Genomic DNA, 17,557 nt, shown 5'->3' with positions numbered 1-17,557 from the left:
CCTCATTTTGAAACCAATTGCAAAACTTCCATTAACTTCAGTTGGACTAGGATTTCACCTGGAAAGTCTTTTCCACTAGATGGCAGTTGGGTGGTTTATGAAGAGTAAGTGATGTCCAGGTTTTTGGTTTTTTGTTACAAAAAAACAAGATCATCTAAAACTACTATACAGATTGCAGTAGACTTGAACAAATTTGTAATAGCCAATGCAGAAGCAGGCTGACTTAGTCCTTCTCCTATAAGAAATCTTGAATGATTTTCATAATTTTAAGAAATTTTATAGAGAAGGAAATTTATAATCACTTCTACTTATAAAAGTTAAAATATAGTTGCTTATATTATAGAATGCTATTGAAAAATCTTCAGTGCTCACTCCAAAATGATGAGATCTTATTCAGAGGAAATTTCTTGGAGCTCTGGGATTTAGTTTTGTTTTTCTCAGGTGAAGTGAAACACGGTTAACTAAAAATCCCAAAGCAGTAGCTATATGTGTACAAATAAGTTAAGATATAGAACAAGAGTGGAAATCTTTTTCATCTTATGTTCTGATCATGTTTTTCTTGAAGGTGCTATCATTAGTTTTTAAAGCAGTTTAAGGGCTTTTCTGGACAAGAGAAATTTACACAAGTGTAACCAAGTGGATATAGTTTATAACCATGCAAACCCCATTGTAGATACACTGCACTGGTGCAAAAAAAACCACACTTGGACCAGTGTGGTTCAGCCCAGGAAGTTTGTGGGAGTAAGTCACACTGGTGTAAGGCATCTCTGTGTTAAAGGATTCCACTAGAGTGAAAATATCGATATGGTTACTTTGGTGCAAATTTCCCTGCTCCACACAAGCCCAAAGGAACTGCAGCTTAGTGCATTTGGTGTTACTGAGCTAAATTTACCTAAGGCAAGAAAAGACTCTGGTACAGACCTTTGGGAGCATGTAAGCACAGCCCCAAAAGTGGGCTGCATTGGAAGGAAGAGCATGTAGCTACGTCAGGCAACAAATGCAATGATACAGATATTCTCTTAACAGTCTTGGCAGTATAGCACCTCTGGAATCCCTGGGAGATTTTAAAGCAGACACCTGTGAAGTGGATGTTGGAGGTGAAATTATTGCCTGTCTTGCCCTTAAAGGTTCAGCCTCTATCTCTTTCCTCACCCCCACTCTTAAAATGCATTAAACCTGACTTAGAGTATGTGTGCAGAATTCAGAAATGAATGTTTTTATACTACATTCGTTACCATGATGTTTGAATGCAATGATTTCAAACAATCTCAATTTGATTTGTGCCAATAAACAAAAGGCTCTGTTACAAGTCACTTAAACTGTGCAGGCCTCTTTTACATAACGTCTGTGGATAAGATTAGCAATCTGGATAATTCCAGTTACTACTAATTACATTTTATGTCTTTCTCGATTCCCCTCCTCTGGAAATACTTCTGGATCATCAGTCACAGAGTTAAATGCCTAGTTACATCAATTTCAAATTGTAACTGAAGCATTGTGTGCTGCCTAGTAGATTACACAGATTGTACTGGGATGCTTTCTGCTTTGAAGGTGGTACATCCTTTATTAGCTAGGCTCCTAATTCTGAAAAACAAGCAAGTTTCATCTTGGTACTTAAATATGGATATGGATACTTGTGCTTGAACATTTTGGCCAGTGCTTTTAATGCCATACTTGGTTCACAATGACCCTTTGAAGGGGGGAAATATGGAAAAAAGTGAGCTCTGTGAATAGATCTTTTCCAACACTTCCTAACGTTGCCAGAGCTAGTGTTCGGGTGAAGTTGAGAGAAGAAAAACAATATTTTACTTTGTAGAAAATGGGAGAGAAGTATCTTCAGTAACTTTGGTTTGCAGGCAGGAGTGTGTAGAAATTACACAGAGATCTGCTTTCTGTCAATAAAAGGAATAAATGAAAGGAAATTACTTGGTGATTTGTGAGGTATAATTTCCTTGAAAATACTCATTAGAAGACTCTCTAAAATATCATTTAATTTCCAGAATTATAAGATCTTGTCTAAGAGAATGAAGTTAAAAGGGTTGCATAATAAGCTCTGTGTGTGGGGGTGGAGGGTGAAGAAAATCAAAGCACAGTTCTTGATGGAAAGTTACAAGTTAACTCAAAAATTCTACAGGGTACTTTCAAAGTAGAATATCAGAAAGAATGTACTGTACAAGTGTTTATTTAAATTCATGAAATTATATCACACTTTCGTTCGTCTGAATTATTTCCTTATGTACTGATGTTCTTCCTTTTTTAGAACTGGTTAGATTCTTCAAAGGAAATCAAGAGGCAAATTCGAAGTAAGTACTCCTGTACTGATGTTAAATTCTTGAACTCAATTTTCTAATACAGAAATGTATTTTCTTAGTTAAACTATTTAAAGCAAAACCTTGGATATGGCAGGAAACTTGTCATGAAGGTTTTTAAAACATGATTTCTACTGACTCCCCTGTCCCATCTACAGATAGTTCAGGAGCTATGTGAATGCACAGTTGTCTACAATGCGTTGTGGTGTCCATGGTAGATTTTTATTAGCAGTGTGGATAGGATTATTCAGGTCTGTATATGTTTTAGGCCTGGATTAAAACATCGCTCACTAACCTAATTAGTCAACAGTGTGTTGTGATGACACTGGAAATAAATGTTTTTTAACATGCAATCCCCTGCTGTGGTGAAGAACTGTGCATTATCGCAGTTGAACCTTTTGCCTGGTTATTGGATGGGTTTGAACAGTTTACCAGAGAGCTAATGTTATTAGCCTGTTTCAAAACTGTCATGATATTTAACTTGTTAATTGACTTTGTAAATTTTACAGTTACCAATCAGGTAATTCTGGTATTTGCAGTATTCAGAGTGCTTCCTATCGTAATTATAGGAAAATACAAGGGAATCCTAGTTACTTTAGTAATCACGTCCTTTACTTAGGCAAAGCTTTTCAGTACTAATGCTAAGTTTAGAGCTCTTTTCTCCAGCTCACCTGGAGTTGCAATTCTGTGGGGTAACTGTCTTGATAACTTCAGGAAAACTGTTTGATTTAGGGAGTCATGTACGTATGTTTACCTGTTTGCATGATCTTATTAATTCCTGTCATCTTGATTTCCATGCTTAATCTAAAGAAATCACAGAAACAATGATTAATTATTCTAGAAGGATATTGAACTATAGAAAGGGTTTTTTTCAATGTCAGAGTTCTTTCTACTTCGTTTTAAGACCTGGTGTTTTATGCATATGTGCCAAATGCAGCCTACCTGGTAAACAGAGGAGCAGTCATTCCAGAATACGGAATTCTCAGTGAATTTTTCCCAGTTCCCTCATACAATAAAAAGAAAAGGCAATAAAAGGATCCCTATTATGAAATATCTGGCCTTTTCCAAAATTATTGTAATTAAGTTTCAATAATTTTTAAACCCTTAAATTGTTGAAGGGGTTGAAACAAAGTAGTGTTAGTAAAATTGAAGAAAAGATGGATATAGATTTTCATTGTTGTCTGTACTTACAATTTTCTTTCCAGTTTATTCTTGACTCTGCTGAGATGTCACACGGTCATAAGTACTCTGTAATTACTGTACATGATACCACCTAAAGTGATGATTAGGGGTTAATCAGTAAAATGGGTATCTGAACTTTTCCGTGTCTGTTAAACGTTAGTTGTGTTAAAATGTGGTCTTCAGTGACTGTTGGGAAACATTTTATGTAACTCATTAAATTAAATGTCTCTTACGAGCATCTTGTGTATCAAATATGATTATTATGATGCTTGCTTGTTTACATCAGCCTTTGAAATAACTTTTTTTTAACACCCAGGAACTCTTTAAAGACTCCCAATGCTTTTAGCCACTGTTTTCTGATAGAGGTGGTTTTTCTTCATGCTAAAGTCCATGAATTTATACTTCAGCCTGCTTTGCATCTGGGGGCAGAACCAGACCTGTTAGTCACTGGCAGCACTGAAATTCCCTTTAGGTTTTTTTTCTGCCCTCACTAGACCTCCCTGCTGCAGAGCTTTTCTGAGGAAAATTCTGAACTTTCACATTTTTAGACTAGCAATCAGTTTTTAAAAAGTGGGATTAAAATCTGGCTCATATAGATATGAGGCTTTGGGATCAGATGCTCACACAAATCCATTACCAGTGATAGAATTGGAAACTTTATGAGAAGCTGTGGCTATTCAGAGTTTTCAGAAAAGTCATCTTGTAATCCTGGCTTCTGACAGACTCTACAGAAAGGCAGTCATGTGACAAGATCAAGCAGTCTGGGAAATGCAAGAGAAAATACCTCTTTGCAAGTAGTAGCTAGAACAAATGCAGGGTCAATAACTACCCTCTTTTGCTTTAGTTATCTGCAGTTCTCCCAACCAGCCCTGTTTGGAGCTAGAACCCCAACTGGTGCCAGGCTCTGTCAGTTTGGCAGAAAATGGGCTATCTATAGCTTTGATTAAATGAGGTCAGCAGAAATTGTCTAGAGAGAGTACCCTGTGGAATTGTGCAAGAATTCCAGGAACAGCTTTGTCCCATTCCCAATCTCAGCAACCAGGTGAAAGGCCATGGCATGAATTAAATCATCTATAAAGTAATCTATTTCTATTTCAGGTTGGAGTATTACAGCTTGCTCCCTATCCTATTTCTTCCTCCGGATAATTTGGGGGACACAGCACAGGGCCCTCTCTGAAATCTCTAAAGAAGTTCCTAAAAGAAGCTTGCCTTCAAAACATTCCCATTTTACCATCCTCAGACAATGTTTATGTTCTGCAAAAGGCTGGAAGCCTTTTTCTTTTCTCTTTTTCGAGCATTACCATTTCATCTTTACATATGCTCCCAGCGAGTAGCAATAATATTGGCTTTAGGGAGGAAGGCAAATTACTTTACTTTTCTCTTCAGACAATTTTTCTGATCAGGATTCTGTGCAGATAGAAAGCTGAAGCAAATGCACAGTGATATGGTTGCAGAATTCAGTACAAACAAAAACATGTGGTGCCAGGGAAGTAAGCCATAGGCTTGAACTGAAGATGAATACTATCAGGTACAAGGTCTCATCTCGGAAGAATGTTAACACAAGAGGAAGATGGCCATAATGAAAAACACGTGTCACAGAAACAAACATCCAATTCTTATTGGAACCCATTTTGAATTCTGAACTCCTATGTAGGTACACTTCAGCAATCCAGAGTTCATATGATACCTACTCAGTAATCTTGTATATCCCCTCCACAGATCACCCTATCTCTTCAATTGACAGAGATCTAGCTCTAGTTGTATATTCTCTAATCCCCCAATGTTCTTATTTTGAAGGGATTTTCCCCACTCAGTTCAGGGAATGGTTACCAGAAAGAGAGAGTACAGTGTCCACCAACTGGAACAGATTGAGTTAGTAAGGTCTCAGGACACTGGTCCGTCCTTTGAAAACAGATGTGTTCTGATCATGACAGTCAATGTGTCTGATTGTGTTCTTCCTAGTTCTTATGAAAACCCCATCAGCTGTACCCCAGAGTGAAATTAGTCTGTCCTGGGTGGAGCAAAATGCTCACCAAGGGGGAAATAAACACCAAGACTTGCATGTCAGAAATCAAACTAGCAGAGTTGCTCCTACACCCAGAGGTATCTGAATCATTGTAAGTAAAATTGGAAGGCTAGTGATGAACCTTTGTATCTAAAAATGATAAATAAAATGTCCTGTAGCACCTCTGTGTGCAGGGACCAGAAAGTGAAGTGACAGTGACGTCTTGCAAAATTGAGCAAGGTCTCCTCTTTTATATGTCTTTCCAGCTTGACCATTTTTCCCAAGCCAACACAAAAAGTAGGAATGAGAGAGTAGCAGTGAAACTGTTCATGCTTTTCTGGCTGAAGAGGTTATGGTTCTGAGACCTGAATAATCTAGCATTGGATTTTCAGAGGAGGTCTGCTATTGCAAGACTGGTCCTCCAGCTGGGACTAGATGGTTTCAAATGAACACTTGATTGAAGTAAGTATTGCTCTGATGGACCCAAAAGAGAAGTCAAACCAATAGAACTTATTCTACAGGCTGGTACAAAGTCCACAGTTTAATTATCATGTTAACTAGCAAAACATATCCTTGACAGAGGTGCCAGAACAATTTGTATAGTGGGGGTGCTGAGAGCCATTGAATCAACCTGTAAACCCTGTATATAATGGAAACCACTTTAAGTCAGGGGATGTGGCAGTACCTCCAGCCCCCCTACTTCCAACACCTGTGATCCTTGAGTTCCCCCAGGAATCCTTTATTGTGGATGTATAAGAGTGTCCATGCAAAAAGGTCATATCTCTTTAGTATAATATTCTTGGCATGTTCAAGAAGAGGAAGTTTTGTACAAGTCCCCGTATTAAATACTTCCTTTGGGTATAACTTCATTCAAACCCCACAAGGTCGTAGAGTTCCTCTTTACAGCCATACTTGGATTGGACCTCTGAAGGAGATGTGGTCTTACTTCCTATCCATTAGAGTAGGACTGCCAGGGGCTCCAATCAGGAGTTTATTTGAAGTGGGAAAACCCGGTATCGTACTTTTAATTCAGACAAGTAGTCCTCACAAATGCCAAGGCATTCATTCCTTAAGTAAATTCAAGAAAATTCCCTCCTTCGATTAAGTGTCAGTGTCGGGGCAGAGTAGTCATGTCTGTCTGTCTGTCTGTCTGTCTGAGATCTGCTTGATATCCACTAGTTCACCGAGTTCTGCTTATTGGTCATCCATTCTTACTCAGTGCCATTTCCTTTCTTTTGACAGAAGTCTTCTCCTCCATACCTTAGTGCCCAAGGGGAGATGGATTACATACAATCTACCTCATTTTGGATGTCCATGTTTAAAGGAAAGGAGTACTTGTGGCACCTTAGAGACTAACAGATTTATTTAAAGGATGATCATGCTTCCCTCCCTGGAGGCACACTGCTATGAAAAACCTACTTTAACAGATCTGTGGACCTTAGCATGAAGAGGAATAGAACATTTTATGTGCTTTCCTGATAGTTTCCTTCCTTATAGTAATAAGGTCCACAGATCCAACCCATGTGGAAAAGAAATGGATCATTAAGATCAGAGAGAGGATTTCTGTTAATTGTTGTTTGATGTAATATGTCATTTTCTCCAGTAGGAGAAATTGTTGTACTTTCCCCTTAAAGTATATTTAACACAGTCTGTCATTTAGAAAGTAAATTTGAATTATCCTGATTGCGGAAGTTATCTCAACTGGATGGAACTTGAAGAGGTGGAGCATTCCCCTGCTGTGAGTAGATAACAGGTCTGGCTCTGCCCTCAACCTGCAAGCAGGCTGAAGTATCCATTGTAATAAATTTGTGGACCTTAATTACTTGAAGAAAGGATAAATTTATCCTAATGTGGAATCTCCAGATATTAGGTCACTCTTCATTGCCAGTATTATTGCATCATTCTTAGACATACCATGTTGTGGTAGTTCAGAGTCTAATGTAAAATGCATGCCACCTTTATTTCAAGGGTAATACTAATAAGAGCTGCTTCCTGCCTCTTCTTAAGTCATGATAAAATTCCTATTGTACTAGCACCTCAGCAAGCATAATGGTGTACTCTTGCCAGTATTTTCATTGTCTCCAGCTTGGAATGTTCCCAATTTACTGAATTCATTTTTATTAAGATTGAAAATGGTGATAGCAACTTGAGAATAAAATATACTAGTAAGTAAAAGTATATTATGTACAAACTCATGTCACTTACTACAGATCCATTAATGCTATGCAAGTAGAACAAAATTATTTTTTGTAGTGTTGCATAAAATGTCACTCTAATGTGCATATTGGATAATGTAGATTTTATGGGGAGATATGCCAGTCAAGAATAAGATTTCCATTTCTGTATGTGAAACACAAGAGCATTGTAAATTATTCCGGGGGCTCACCTGTGTAATCTTTTCACCACATGTCACCAAGTGAAAGCACCTGTAATTGAGAGGAACAGTGTGTTCATCACAACTGCAGTGGAAGGTTCTTTGTTAAACCTACACTTTTTAAATTCTGATCTTTCTCCAAAAGCTTTACATTTGCACTAATCATTTTTGCTATGGATTTCATTAATTCCAAACGCCCTATAATTACGTTTAAGAAAACTTGGCTCATTTTCTACTGAAGGAATGAAAATTACAATTGATTCTCTACAGATCATGTAGTTTCATTTCCTGTGGTGAATAGATTATGCTGAAAATATAGCTGAAGTAGTCATTTGTGTAAATAGATTAGTCCTGATTAAAATGGCAGATGCGTTAATTTATCTACATATTTATATACAATATTTAATTAACCTTCCACCTACTAATAAAGAGAATCATTTGTATTGTATTTTTCTTCAAGTAATTGCACATGGCTATTTCACTATGTGCATTCCCAGTGCTTCAGACTAGGAGGTTTTTCCCTTAGCAGTACCCATTCGAGCATCACATGTACCCTCTGCTCCTTGTGCTACTGCACAAAGGTGTAAAGGGCAGAGCCACCCATTACTCCCCTCAGTTCCTTCTGACCCCCCATGATTGGTAGTCAGGTGTGTTAGCTTGCTTGTGCAAGTGTTCTCCCTTTCAGGAAATTTGTTTTCTCTTGTATGTAGTTTGGTACTCATTCATAGCTAGTTTAAAGCAAAGGAGGACTTGTGGCACCTTAGAGACTAACAAATTTATTTGAGCATAAGCTTTCGTGAGCTACAGCTCACTTCATCGGATGCATACAGTGGGGAGATTTATATACACAGAGAACATGAAACAATGAGTGTTACCATACAGACTGTAATGAGAGTGATCAGGTAAGGTGAGCTATTACCAGCAGGAGAGCGGGGGGGCAAAAAAAACTTTTGTAGTGATAATCAAGATGGCCCATTTCCAGCAGTTGACAAGAACGTCTGAGGAACGGGGGTGGGGTGGGGGGGAGAGAAATAAACATGGGGAAATAGTTTTACTTTGTGTAATGACACATCCACTCCCAGTCTTTATTAAAGCCTAAGTTAATTGTATCCAGTTTGCAAATTAATTCCAATTCAGCAGTCTCTCGTTGGAGTCTGTTTTTGAAGTTTTTTTGTTGAAGAGTTGGCACTTTTAGGTCTGTAATCGAGTGACCAGAGAGATTGAAGTGTTCTCCGACTGGTTTTTGAATGTTACAATTCTTAACGTCTGATTTGTGTCCATTTATTATTTTACGTAGAGACTGTCCAGTTTGACCAATGTACATGGCAGAGGGGCATTGCTGGCACATGATGGCATATATCACATTGGTAGATGTGCGGGTGAATGAGCCTCTGATAGTGTGGCTGATGTGATTAGGCCCTATGATGGTGTCCCCTGAATAGATATGTGGACAGAGTTGGCAACGGGCTTTGTTGCAAGGATAGGTTCCTGGGTTAGTGGTTCTGTTGTGTGGTGTATGGTTGCTGGTGAGTATTTGCTTCAGGTTGGGGGGCTGTCTGTAAGCAAGGACTGGCCTGTCTCCCAAGATCTGAGAGTGATGGGTCATCCTTCAGGATAGGTTGTAAATCCTTGATGCGTTGGAGAGGTTTTAGTTGGGGGCTGAAGGTGACGGCTAGTGGCGTTCTGTTATTTTCTTTGTTGGGCCTGTCCTGTAGTGGGTAACTTCTGGGTACTCTTCTGGCTCTGTCAATCTGTTTCTTCACTTCAGCAGGTGGGTATTGTAGTTGTAAGAATTTTGTTTGAGTTGTTTTTCATAATTTATTGGAGTGTCTGTTCCCACTTGTTCTGGGTGCCATGGTACTGGGGAATACCTTGGTCTCCAGGCTTTAAATGTTGCATCAGCAGAAAGAAATCCATTCTAGGTGTCTGAAGTACCTCAGCAAGGGTCACATCCAGAACAGGTGTCAGATCTAAAAAGTATAGGGAGGTGAGGCTCTGCCGCCTTCTCATGGAGTCAGCCCTGCGTCCACCATCAAAGCCTTCCTGCTTCTACTTCAGTCAGAGGTACTCCTTTAGACATTGCTGCATCTTAGTGCCGCTCTCCTTCACCAGTACCTCAAAGAAAGCGTCAAAGGACTCATCCTCCAAGAGATCAAGGAGCCTGGTACCATCTACCAATAAACAAGCTGGAAAAGAGGGTAGCGTGTCCTCTGAGAAGAGGCACTCCCAGCTGCTGTGACAGCATCTTATGTGGGGTCATCAGTTCTGGCACTGGTGGTGCCTGTGCTGTTGAGACTGATCCCTGCTGATGTACCAACCCCTTCAGTGTAACAACAGCAGTGTCAGGGGACCTTCTTGATACCACAGTTTGGGGACCACTGGATTACCATCTTTGCGGATCGTGGATCGGATTCGGATCCACCTTTTTGTATCCCCACAGGGCTCTACTAGTCGGGCGACTCAGGCTCTTCTTCAGAATCAGAGATTGACTCATATGAGGCATATGCTGTGGCACAGGATCTCCTGTGCCTCTGGATAATGGCCTCTCCAGCAGTACAGGAGACATCTCGTCTGGTACCAGTGAACCCTCAGTCTGCATCAGACTTGCCTACTGGTAGAGATCAACTTCTGGTACCATGGCCAGCATCAGACCCTCTTTCGCCTCCTTGCCCTGTGCTGTCTAGAGGCAAGGCCAATATGCTCCCTTCTATACCATCGTCTCCGGTCTCAACAGTGGTCCTCGGCACTTGGGAGTACCACAGTCCCAGTTGGTAGAGCCCTGCAAATCTGTAGACGTAAAGATATCCGCGGATACGGTTGTACTTTTTACCACAATGGTGCCCAAACTTTTTCTGTCACCACCCCACCCCCCTTACCAGTCATGGGAATCCGTCCATGTTCCCACCTCCATTACTGCATAGTTATCTCTGCTTTCAGCCCAAGCTCCTCCGCTGAGCCAGGGGCTGAACTGGGGATGGGGGAAGAGCTGGGGCTGGCCTGGGGGTAAAGAGGAAATGAATGCAGAGCTGGACTGGGGCGGAGCAGGGGGCAGAATGGAACTGTGGCTGGGCTGAGGGTGGAGCAGGGCCCGGAGCTGGTTGGGGCCGGAGCTAGGCTGGGATCAGAGTGCGGCTGGGTGGTGCTCTCTGCCTGCCCCTTCTCTCCCCCACATGGGGGCTGGCCTGAGGCTCTCCGCATGCCCCCTCTGAAAGTTCCTCTGCACCCTCCTACGGGAGTGCACCCCACAGTTTTGAGAGCACTGGTTTACCAATGTGGATCAGATGCAGATCTAAATTTTTGTATCCGTGCAGGGCTCTACGGGTTGGGTGACTCAGGCTGTTCTTCAGAGTCAGAGACTCAATCATATGTATCTTGGTCCCAAGATAGGAGGTGTCACTCTCAATCATTGAGAGGTTTTTGTCCTTGGTATCCGGCAGAGGTTCCATGTTGATCAAGGGACAAAGAGGTTGTGGTCCAATGCCCTACCAATTGCCATATTTGAGCCCGGGGGTTTCTTCCCTGCACCCTTCTCCTTCCAGGTCTCCTAGTAGATGCCAGGATAGTTTGTGTGAAGAGGCTCGGGAAGTTATCCCTAGTACTGAGTAGGGTGCTGAGCAGGCCCAGCAGAATCTCTTTTGGATGAGTTATAAGAGGCTCCACTCAACCTGCTTTGTGTTCTTCCTCGTCATTGCCCAATGAGGCGGTAGTGTCTTGAGTGTCTTTGCTTTTTCAAAATGATTACAGGGCCTGTCAGGACCTGTTCAAGAGGATTCCTTCCTCCCTGGGCATACAGGTGGAGGTAATTCAGGAGAGCTCCTACAGGTTGATGGATGTTTTGAGATCAGAAGGGATATACTAAATAGCTCTCCTTATAAATGAGACCATTCTAGAACCCATTAGGATTTTGTGAGAAATGCTGTCTTCTCTGTCGCCAACAGTCAAAAGGCCTGAGTGGTTTCCAGTTTTGTATCTTGAACCAGCAATCCTAGCTGGATAGATACAATTTCTACCCCGGGACAATGATCTCAAGTTTGAAAACAGGTTACCAGGGGATGTCAGGCAAGAGGTTTGGGCAGTAGTGGAAGAGGGTAAACTGCAGGCTAGGACCTCTCTCCAGGCTTCATTGCATGGAGCAGACTCTGTAGCTAGGGCTGTGGCATCTGTGATAACAATATGTAGGTGTTCAAGGCTTCAATCATCAGGTATTCCACAGGAGGCCCTATAGACTGCTCAGGATCTCCCTTTTGAGGAACAGACCCACTTTTCTCAGCAGACTGACAAGATTCAGTCTCAAGGACTTGCAGGCTACATTGAAGTTTTTGGGGATTTAGAGTCCGCTCCCTAAAAAGAAGTAATTCCTCCCTCAATCATTCCACTGTTACCAGTCCTTTTATGCCTAGGTAGCCTGACCAGTTTAGGAGGAAAAAGGAGAGTCATAGAAGGTGACCACTAGCGCCTCACTTTTCATCTTCAGCAAGCTCACGTAGACAGCCTGGAAGTACCAAGCAGTCTGACTGTCTTGTCAGATAGCTTACCAGTTTGCTTTGACAGCTTCTCCTATCCCATTTTTTTCCACTAGGTTATCCCACTTTCTGCATATTTGGACCCACATATTAGCACAGATCAGTGGGTCCTAATGGAGGAATTGGGATACATCCTTCAGTTTGTTAGCATCCCTCTCCGCAATCCTTTTTCCCGTCCCTCTTCTGGGACCCCTCTCATGGGCACAGTGGAATGATCCCCTGCCAGTTTCCCCACTTCATCTGGAAGAAATTTGGGGTCAAACTTTAGAGTGAAGCAAGGTGGAAGGGTGAGAATTGCAAAACACTTCTAATACTCGATAAAGTCCTATTTAAATATGAATGAGCATAATCTGATTTTCACATTATAGTTTACAGAATGGTTCTGATTTACAAATGGTGAAGACTTTTCCACTGAATTGAAGGAACTGTGAAAGGAGTTTGTTTCTTTAATGAATTGATATATTGAGTGACATTACTTTCTGTAACTAATGTAGAGCAACAATGGCTAGAGCTCTTCAAACCTTCGTGCTTTCAGAAATAAGGATAGGAATGGTATCAAGTAGCATGAGGCTGGGCAGAGCAATGCCAAAAAGACCAAAAGACATCTCTTCTACTTAATCATCTACTTCTAGTTTCCACTGGCTCCAATTTCTTGGCAAATGCTGAACGTTATTAACTTTTCTATACAGGTTTGCACTGGAGATGAACTACTTCAGTGACCCACAGTGAGCATTTTTTAGTTGTCGAACCGTACCAGATAGAGGCTATTCTTGTTGTGTAGATGTTTTTAGAATTTATCTAAATTGGATTTATACCATGAACACATCTTACAGTTAAGACATTTGATTTTGTTATTAGCACCGTAGATGTCCATGATGCATAAAGATAAAAGCCTGAATATTCAATAGTGTCCACTGATTATGGGTTCCTCAGTTTTGGGGTGCTCAACTTGAGACCCCTTAAAAGGGGTCTGATTTTCGGAAAGTGCACCCACATTTTATGTTAGAAAATCAAGGCCTGTTTAAGGTTTCCTAAATTTGGCAGCCAGAATCACTGTACTTTTTTGAAAATTTAGGCCGTGGTCCTTGCCTTTTGGAAATAACTTTGGAAGTAAAATCCAGACCCAATAGACCTCATGGGTAAGGGTTGGGCAGGAAAACAATGTAAACACAATTTTTGAATAGTGGTCATGATGAAGAAACTTGCTTACTTTGATTTACACCATTGTGCTTGTTGTTAATACAAGTCTCCAAATGTTAGTATGCACTGTTAAAAGTGTTGGTAGGTGGGTGGCTGGATGCACAAGTGGTGAATAAGATTGGTTTCAGCCTTAACTCTAAACTTTTTTTTTTCCTGGAAGAGTATATCAACCCTTTTTTGTGGAATGTGATTTGAACATAGTTTCTTTTAGATGCATATAATTCAGATAGTGTGTTCAAGTGTTTGAAGCTAGAGGTGTTGCTTCCTTTTTACTCACATAACACTGACCTTCTGACTCCTCTGTCAAAGTATCCTGACTAGAACACATTTCAACTTTATTTGGAAAATTAGCTGTGTGAGAGAATTTATTCTTACAGAAAAATTTTATGTCAAACTACTTTTAAAACAGTCACCATGAACCAGATATTACCGGGCCTGGTTTTGTCTACAGATCTGTGCACAAGTCTATGTAACTGAGAAAAGAATGGGGCACACAATGTCCAGTCAGTGCCTTTCAGTATTAATAACAATGGAAAGAGGTTCACTCTTGCGCTTTGATCCTCAGTTTCTTTATCCACTTAGTTATAGATGGGTGATGGGATTGCAGGTGTGTGAAGGTACAAGGTCTCTGCTGATGTGAATTTAGGGAGCCAAAGCCCTTAAATTTCTTCCCCATAAGTGTGGAAAACCCACATAGCCTAATTATGAGCCAGATTCTTACCTATCTTGTCAAGGGCAATCTGAATATATTCACATCGTTAAAGTAAACATAACCATATTGCAGCTTTCATTTGATGTAGGCTCTGGGAGATGGTTAACAGTCAAATTAACAAATGGGGCTAATCTCTCTGTCTTGCATCATCATCTAGATCAAGAGTTTTTAGCAAAACACTAAAGGAGGTGTTATAAGTTTTGTGGCAGACACCTCTATCTGACAGGATGTTGATTTGTACAGTAAGAAAGCAACATAAACTGAACACTTTTCTTGTATTTTTTAATTATTCCAAACCAGGTAGGATGCTGTCTGGATACTCCAGTAACTTTAAAAATAAGTAGATCACTTTTTAACTCTTTTGGGAGGCAAAGGCTTATTGCTGGAAAGGTTCTTGAAGTATGAGACCTTGATTGGTAATAGCACATTTATATCCTGAGCTGTTAACAACCCTGGGGTGAGTAGTGGAAAATACTAAAGGTACTTCGCCCTTAATAAACTGGGTTGCTCACAAAATGCTAATGCCTGGAAATATACGTGATTCTGACATTCTGATTCTGCTAGAAGAGAAGCTGAAGGGAGCTGGAGCCTAATGCAGGAGAACAAGAGGGTTTCTTGGCAAGCCAGATTCTTGTGTGAAGCAAAGTCAAGCCTGCCCCCTTGAAAGTTCTGTGATCGCAAGCCTGCACCAGTGTGCGTCTCAACACCCTGCTACTTGTTCTTGACTCAATTTCAGGCTGGGAATCGGTGGAGGAGACATGTTGCTCAAAAGCACATCTCTGGTATCAGGGAGGGAAACCAATGCAGATGGCACTGGTGGCTTGGCAGCTCTTAAAACCATTACCCTCCCATGTCTCTGTCCACTTGGGCTTCATGCTGCAAGGTGACAAACACCCAAGTCTCAATCCAACAAAGCATTTTAAACATCTTAGGAGAAACTTCCTAATTTAGGAAAAACTTCCCAATTGTCAGAGTAGTTAAGCACTGGAATAAAGTGCCTAGAGTGATTGTGGAATCTCTGTTGGAGGTTTTTTAAGAACAGGTTAGACAAACACCTGTCAGGAATTGTCTAGTTATTACTTAATCCTGCATTGAGAGCAGAGGACTGGACTAGATGACCTCTTGAGGTCGCTTCCAACCCTACACTTCTATGATTCTGTGTGCTTAACTTGAAACATGAGTAGTCTTATTGAATTCAATGAAATTACTCACATGCTTAATGTTAGGCACATGTTTAAATGTTTTGCTGGATTGGGGCCAGAGTTCATGGCATCTTGCAGAATGATTCAAGCATTTAAACTGGTAGGGGCAAAATGGATCAGGGATCATCTAGGGAGCTGAGAGTAAAGGGTGGTAACAAGCGGACAAATACATATGTGAGTGGCTTCAGCAGCCAGATAGTTCCCTTCCCTCTGCCACCCCTTGCCCTCTTCCATGGCAGTCATAGGAATTTCCTGCAGCACAGGAGGAAATTTGGAAACTTTCCTTTTGCCCTGCTGTTTTTCTCTTCCTTCCCCTCTGCCAAAACTCCACTGGCCAATAAGAGGCAAGAGTGAGTGGCAGCCTTTGAAATCTGACTTTGCCTTTTCAGGGTCCCCAGAACTTTGGTCCCTTGGTAGTGCTGGGACATGATTTACATATACACCCAGCGACTAGATACAAGTTCAGAATTGTAAAAGGGGTGAAGGCTATGGAGATGGGCAGGACTCCTTTCTTTTGTAGCGTGAAGGATTGGGGGATAAGACTGACTGGCTGGGAACTGAAAATGAATGTATTCATTTGTAAGTGCAGTTTGAGTATGGAAAAATTCTACCTTGGTTCTGTAAGGGTGAATTACAATAGTGTTAGTAGGCATACTGTAATGTAGGCTAATCTCCTTGCTGCTCAGAAATGATGATGGATAAGAAAGGGTAATGCCATGATTAATTAGGTGAACTTCCAAATCAAATCAAACATCAGATCAAATGATGTTTACTTCACAAATAAAATCTTAAGTAACGCTAGTATAATATGTAGTCCATGAGTTGGGAATTTTGCAAGACTTTATTACTTAGTGTTGCTGGTATATAAATGTTTCAATTTAAACTCGGCTGTAGCTGATTTTCATTTTATGAGAACTGTATGACTAAGGGCCTGTGCATCAAGTTGTATACAAAGAAGTTTTGCTTTATATAACCTCTTTCCTATAAACTTTATCTCAAAGGCTTTGTAATGTTAAATGGAGTTGAAATGAATTGGTGTGAAAAGCAAAAGAAGATTTTAAGAGGTATAGACAATGGAAAACCTCTGCATTTGAGAGATTAATTCAGATGGAGTGACAGATAAGGTTAATCAGAAGACAGGAGAAGTTGCTGAAGAGTTGCTTTTTTCATCATCTGTGTTGAGACTATGTGAATAGAGAGACTGGGGTGCGGGGAAGAGACAGGGTCCAAGACATGGGCTGGACAAAGTACATGGAGGGTTTTCAGAACAAGGACTGATTATAGATTATCTTGAATCCCTAGTTTAATTTCAGGTGCAATACATTGCAGAGGGAAAATAATTCCCTTAGTTTTTTTACAGTTGCCTGTGTGCAGTTAATTTATTTGTTCTTGCCACACTACCACAGAACTATTTGTTGAGCCATAAAAATAGCATATACACCACCAGTAAAAGATACAAGAATGCCTTTATTGGGATAAAACACTGATTCTCCAGTATAGATGGGATGAATCGTTAATTGTGCACTGTTGGTTATTACATTCTTTTCCTTGAAGAATGTGTCTAATGTTGCTTCTGAAGCATTTTTGAGGTAGCAAGTTGGCTAGACAAATTCTTGACATTTCAGTAGGCCATATTATTAAGCACGAATAAACAGAGAGCACTAGTACAGACAAAAGTCTAAATATCATTTAAATATCAACATTTTTTACCTTGCCCAGCAGTTTGTAATGTCAGTATCACAGTATAAAGTTTTATACAGACAATCAAGTTTTTGTATGCTTTTGTCACATGAGCTACACCCATAGACTAAGTCAGAAGTACAGAAACAGACTGTACACAAGCAGTTTAATACATTTAGTTTACGTTCAAAGGAGAAACAGTTTCCCATTATCATTTAAAATATAAGGTGGCCAGTAATTCATACTGTGACCAGTGCAAAATTGTTAATTTGTCAGTTTCAGACAGCTTTACTGAATTTTGTTTGTGGCTGTAGTCTAAATAAATTGTGGTAATTCAGCATGTGTACTGAAGATGTATACACCTGGAGAG

The 17,557-nt window shown here is 40.5% G+C and overlaps 1 protein-coding gene across 21 annotated transcripts in view; it reads left to right on the top strand.

The window, feature by feature from the left end:
- The window catches only part of EPB41L2 (erythrocyte membrane protein band 4.1 like 2), a 275,035-nt gene that overhangs the window by 189,485 nt on the left and 67,993 nt on the right, over positions 1-17,557 (top strand). For all 21 annotated transcript variants that reach the window (XM_074948426.1, XM_074948430.1, XM_074948436.1 and 18 more), the window contains one exon: positions 2,261-2,303. In XM_074948426.1, the coding sequence (XP_074804527.1) occupies positions 2,261-2,303 (43 nt within the window). The remainder of the gene's footprint in view (positions 1-2,260; positions 2,304-17,557) is intronic.

This window comes from Natator depressus, chromosome 3 (assembly GCF_965152275.1).
Source record: "Natator depressus isolate rNatDep1 chromosome 3, rNatDep2.hap1, whole genome shotgun sequence".
Lineage (NCBI taxonomy): Eukaryota > Metazoa > Chordata > Testudines > Cheloniidae > Natator > Natator depressus.
This window is presented reverse-complemented; position numbering and strand designations above follow the sequence as displayed.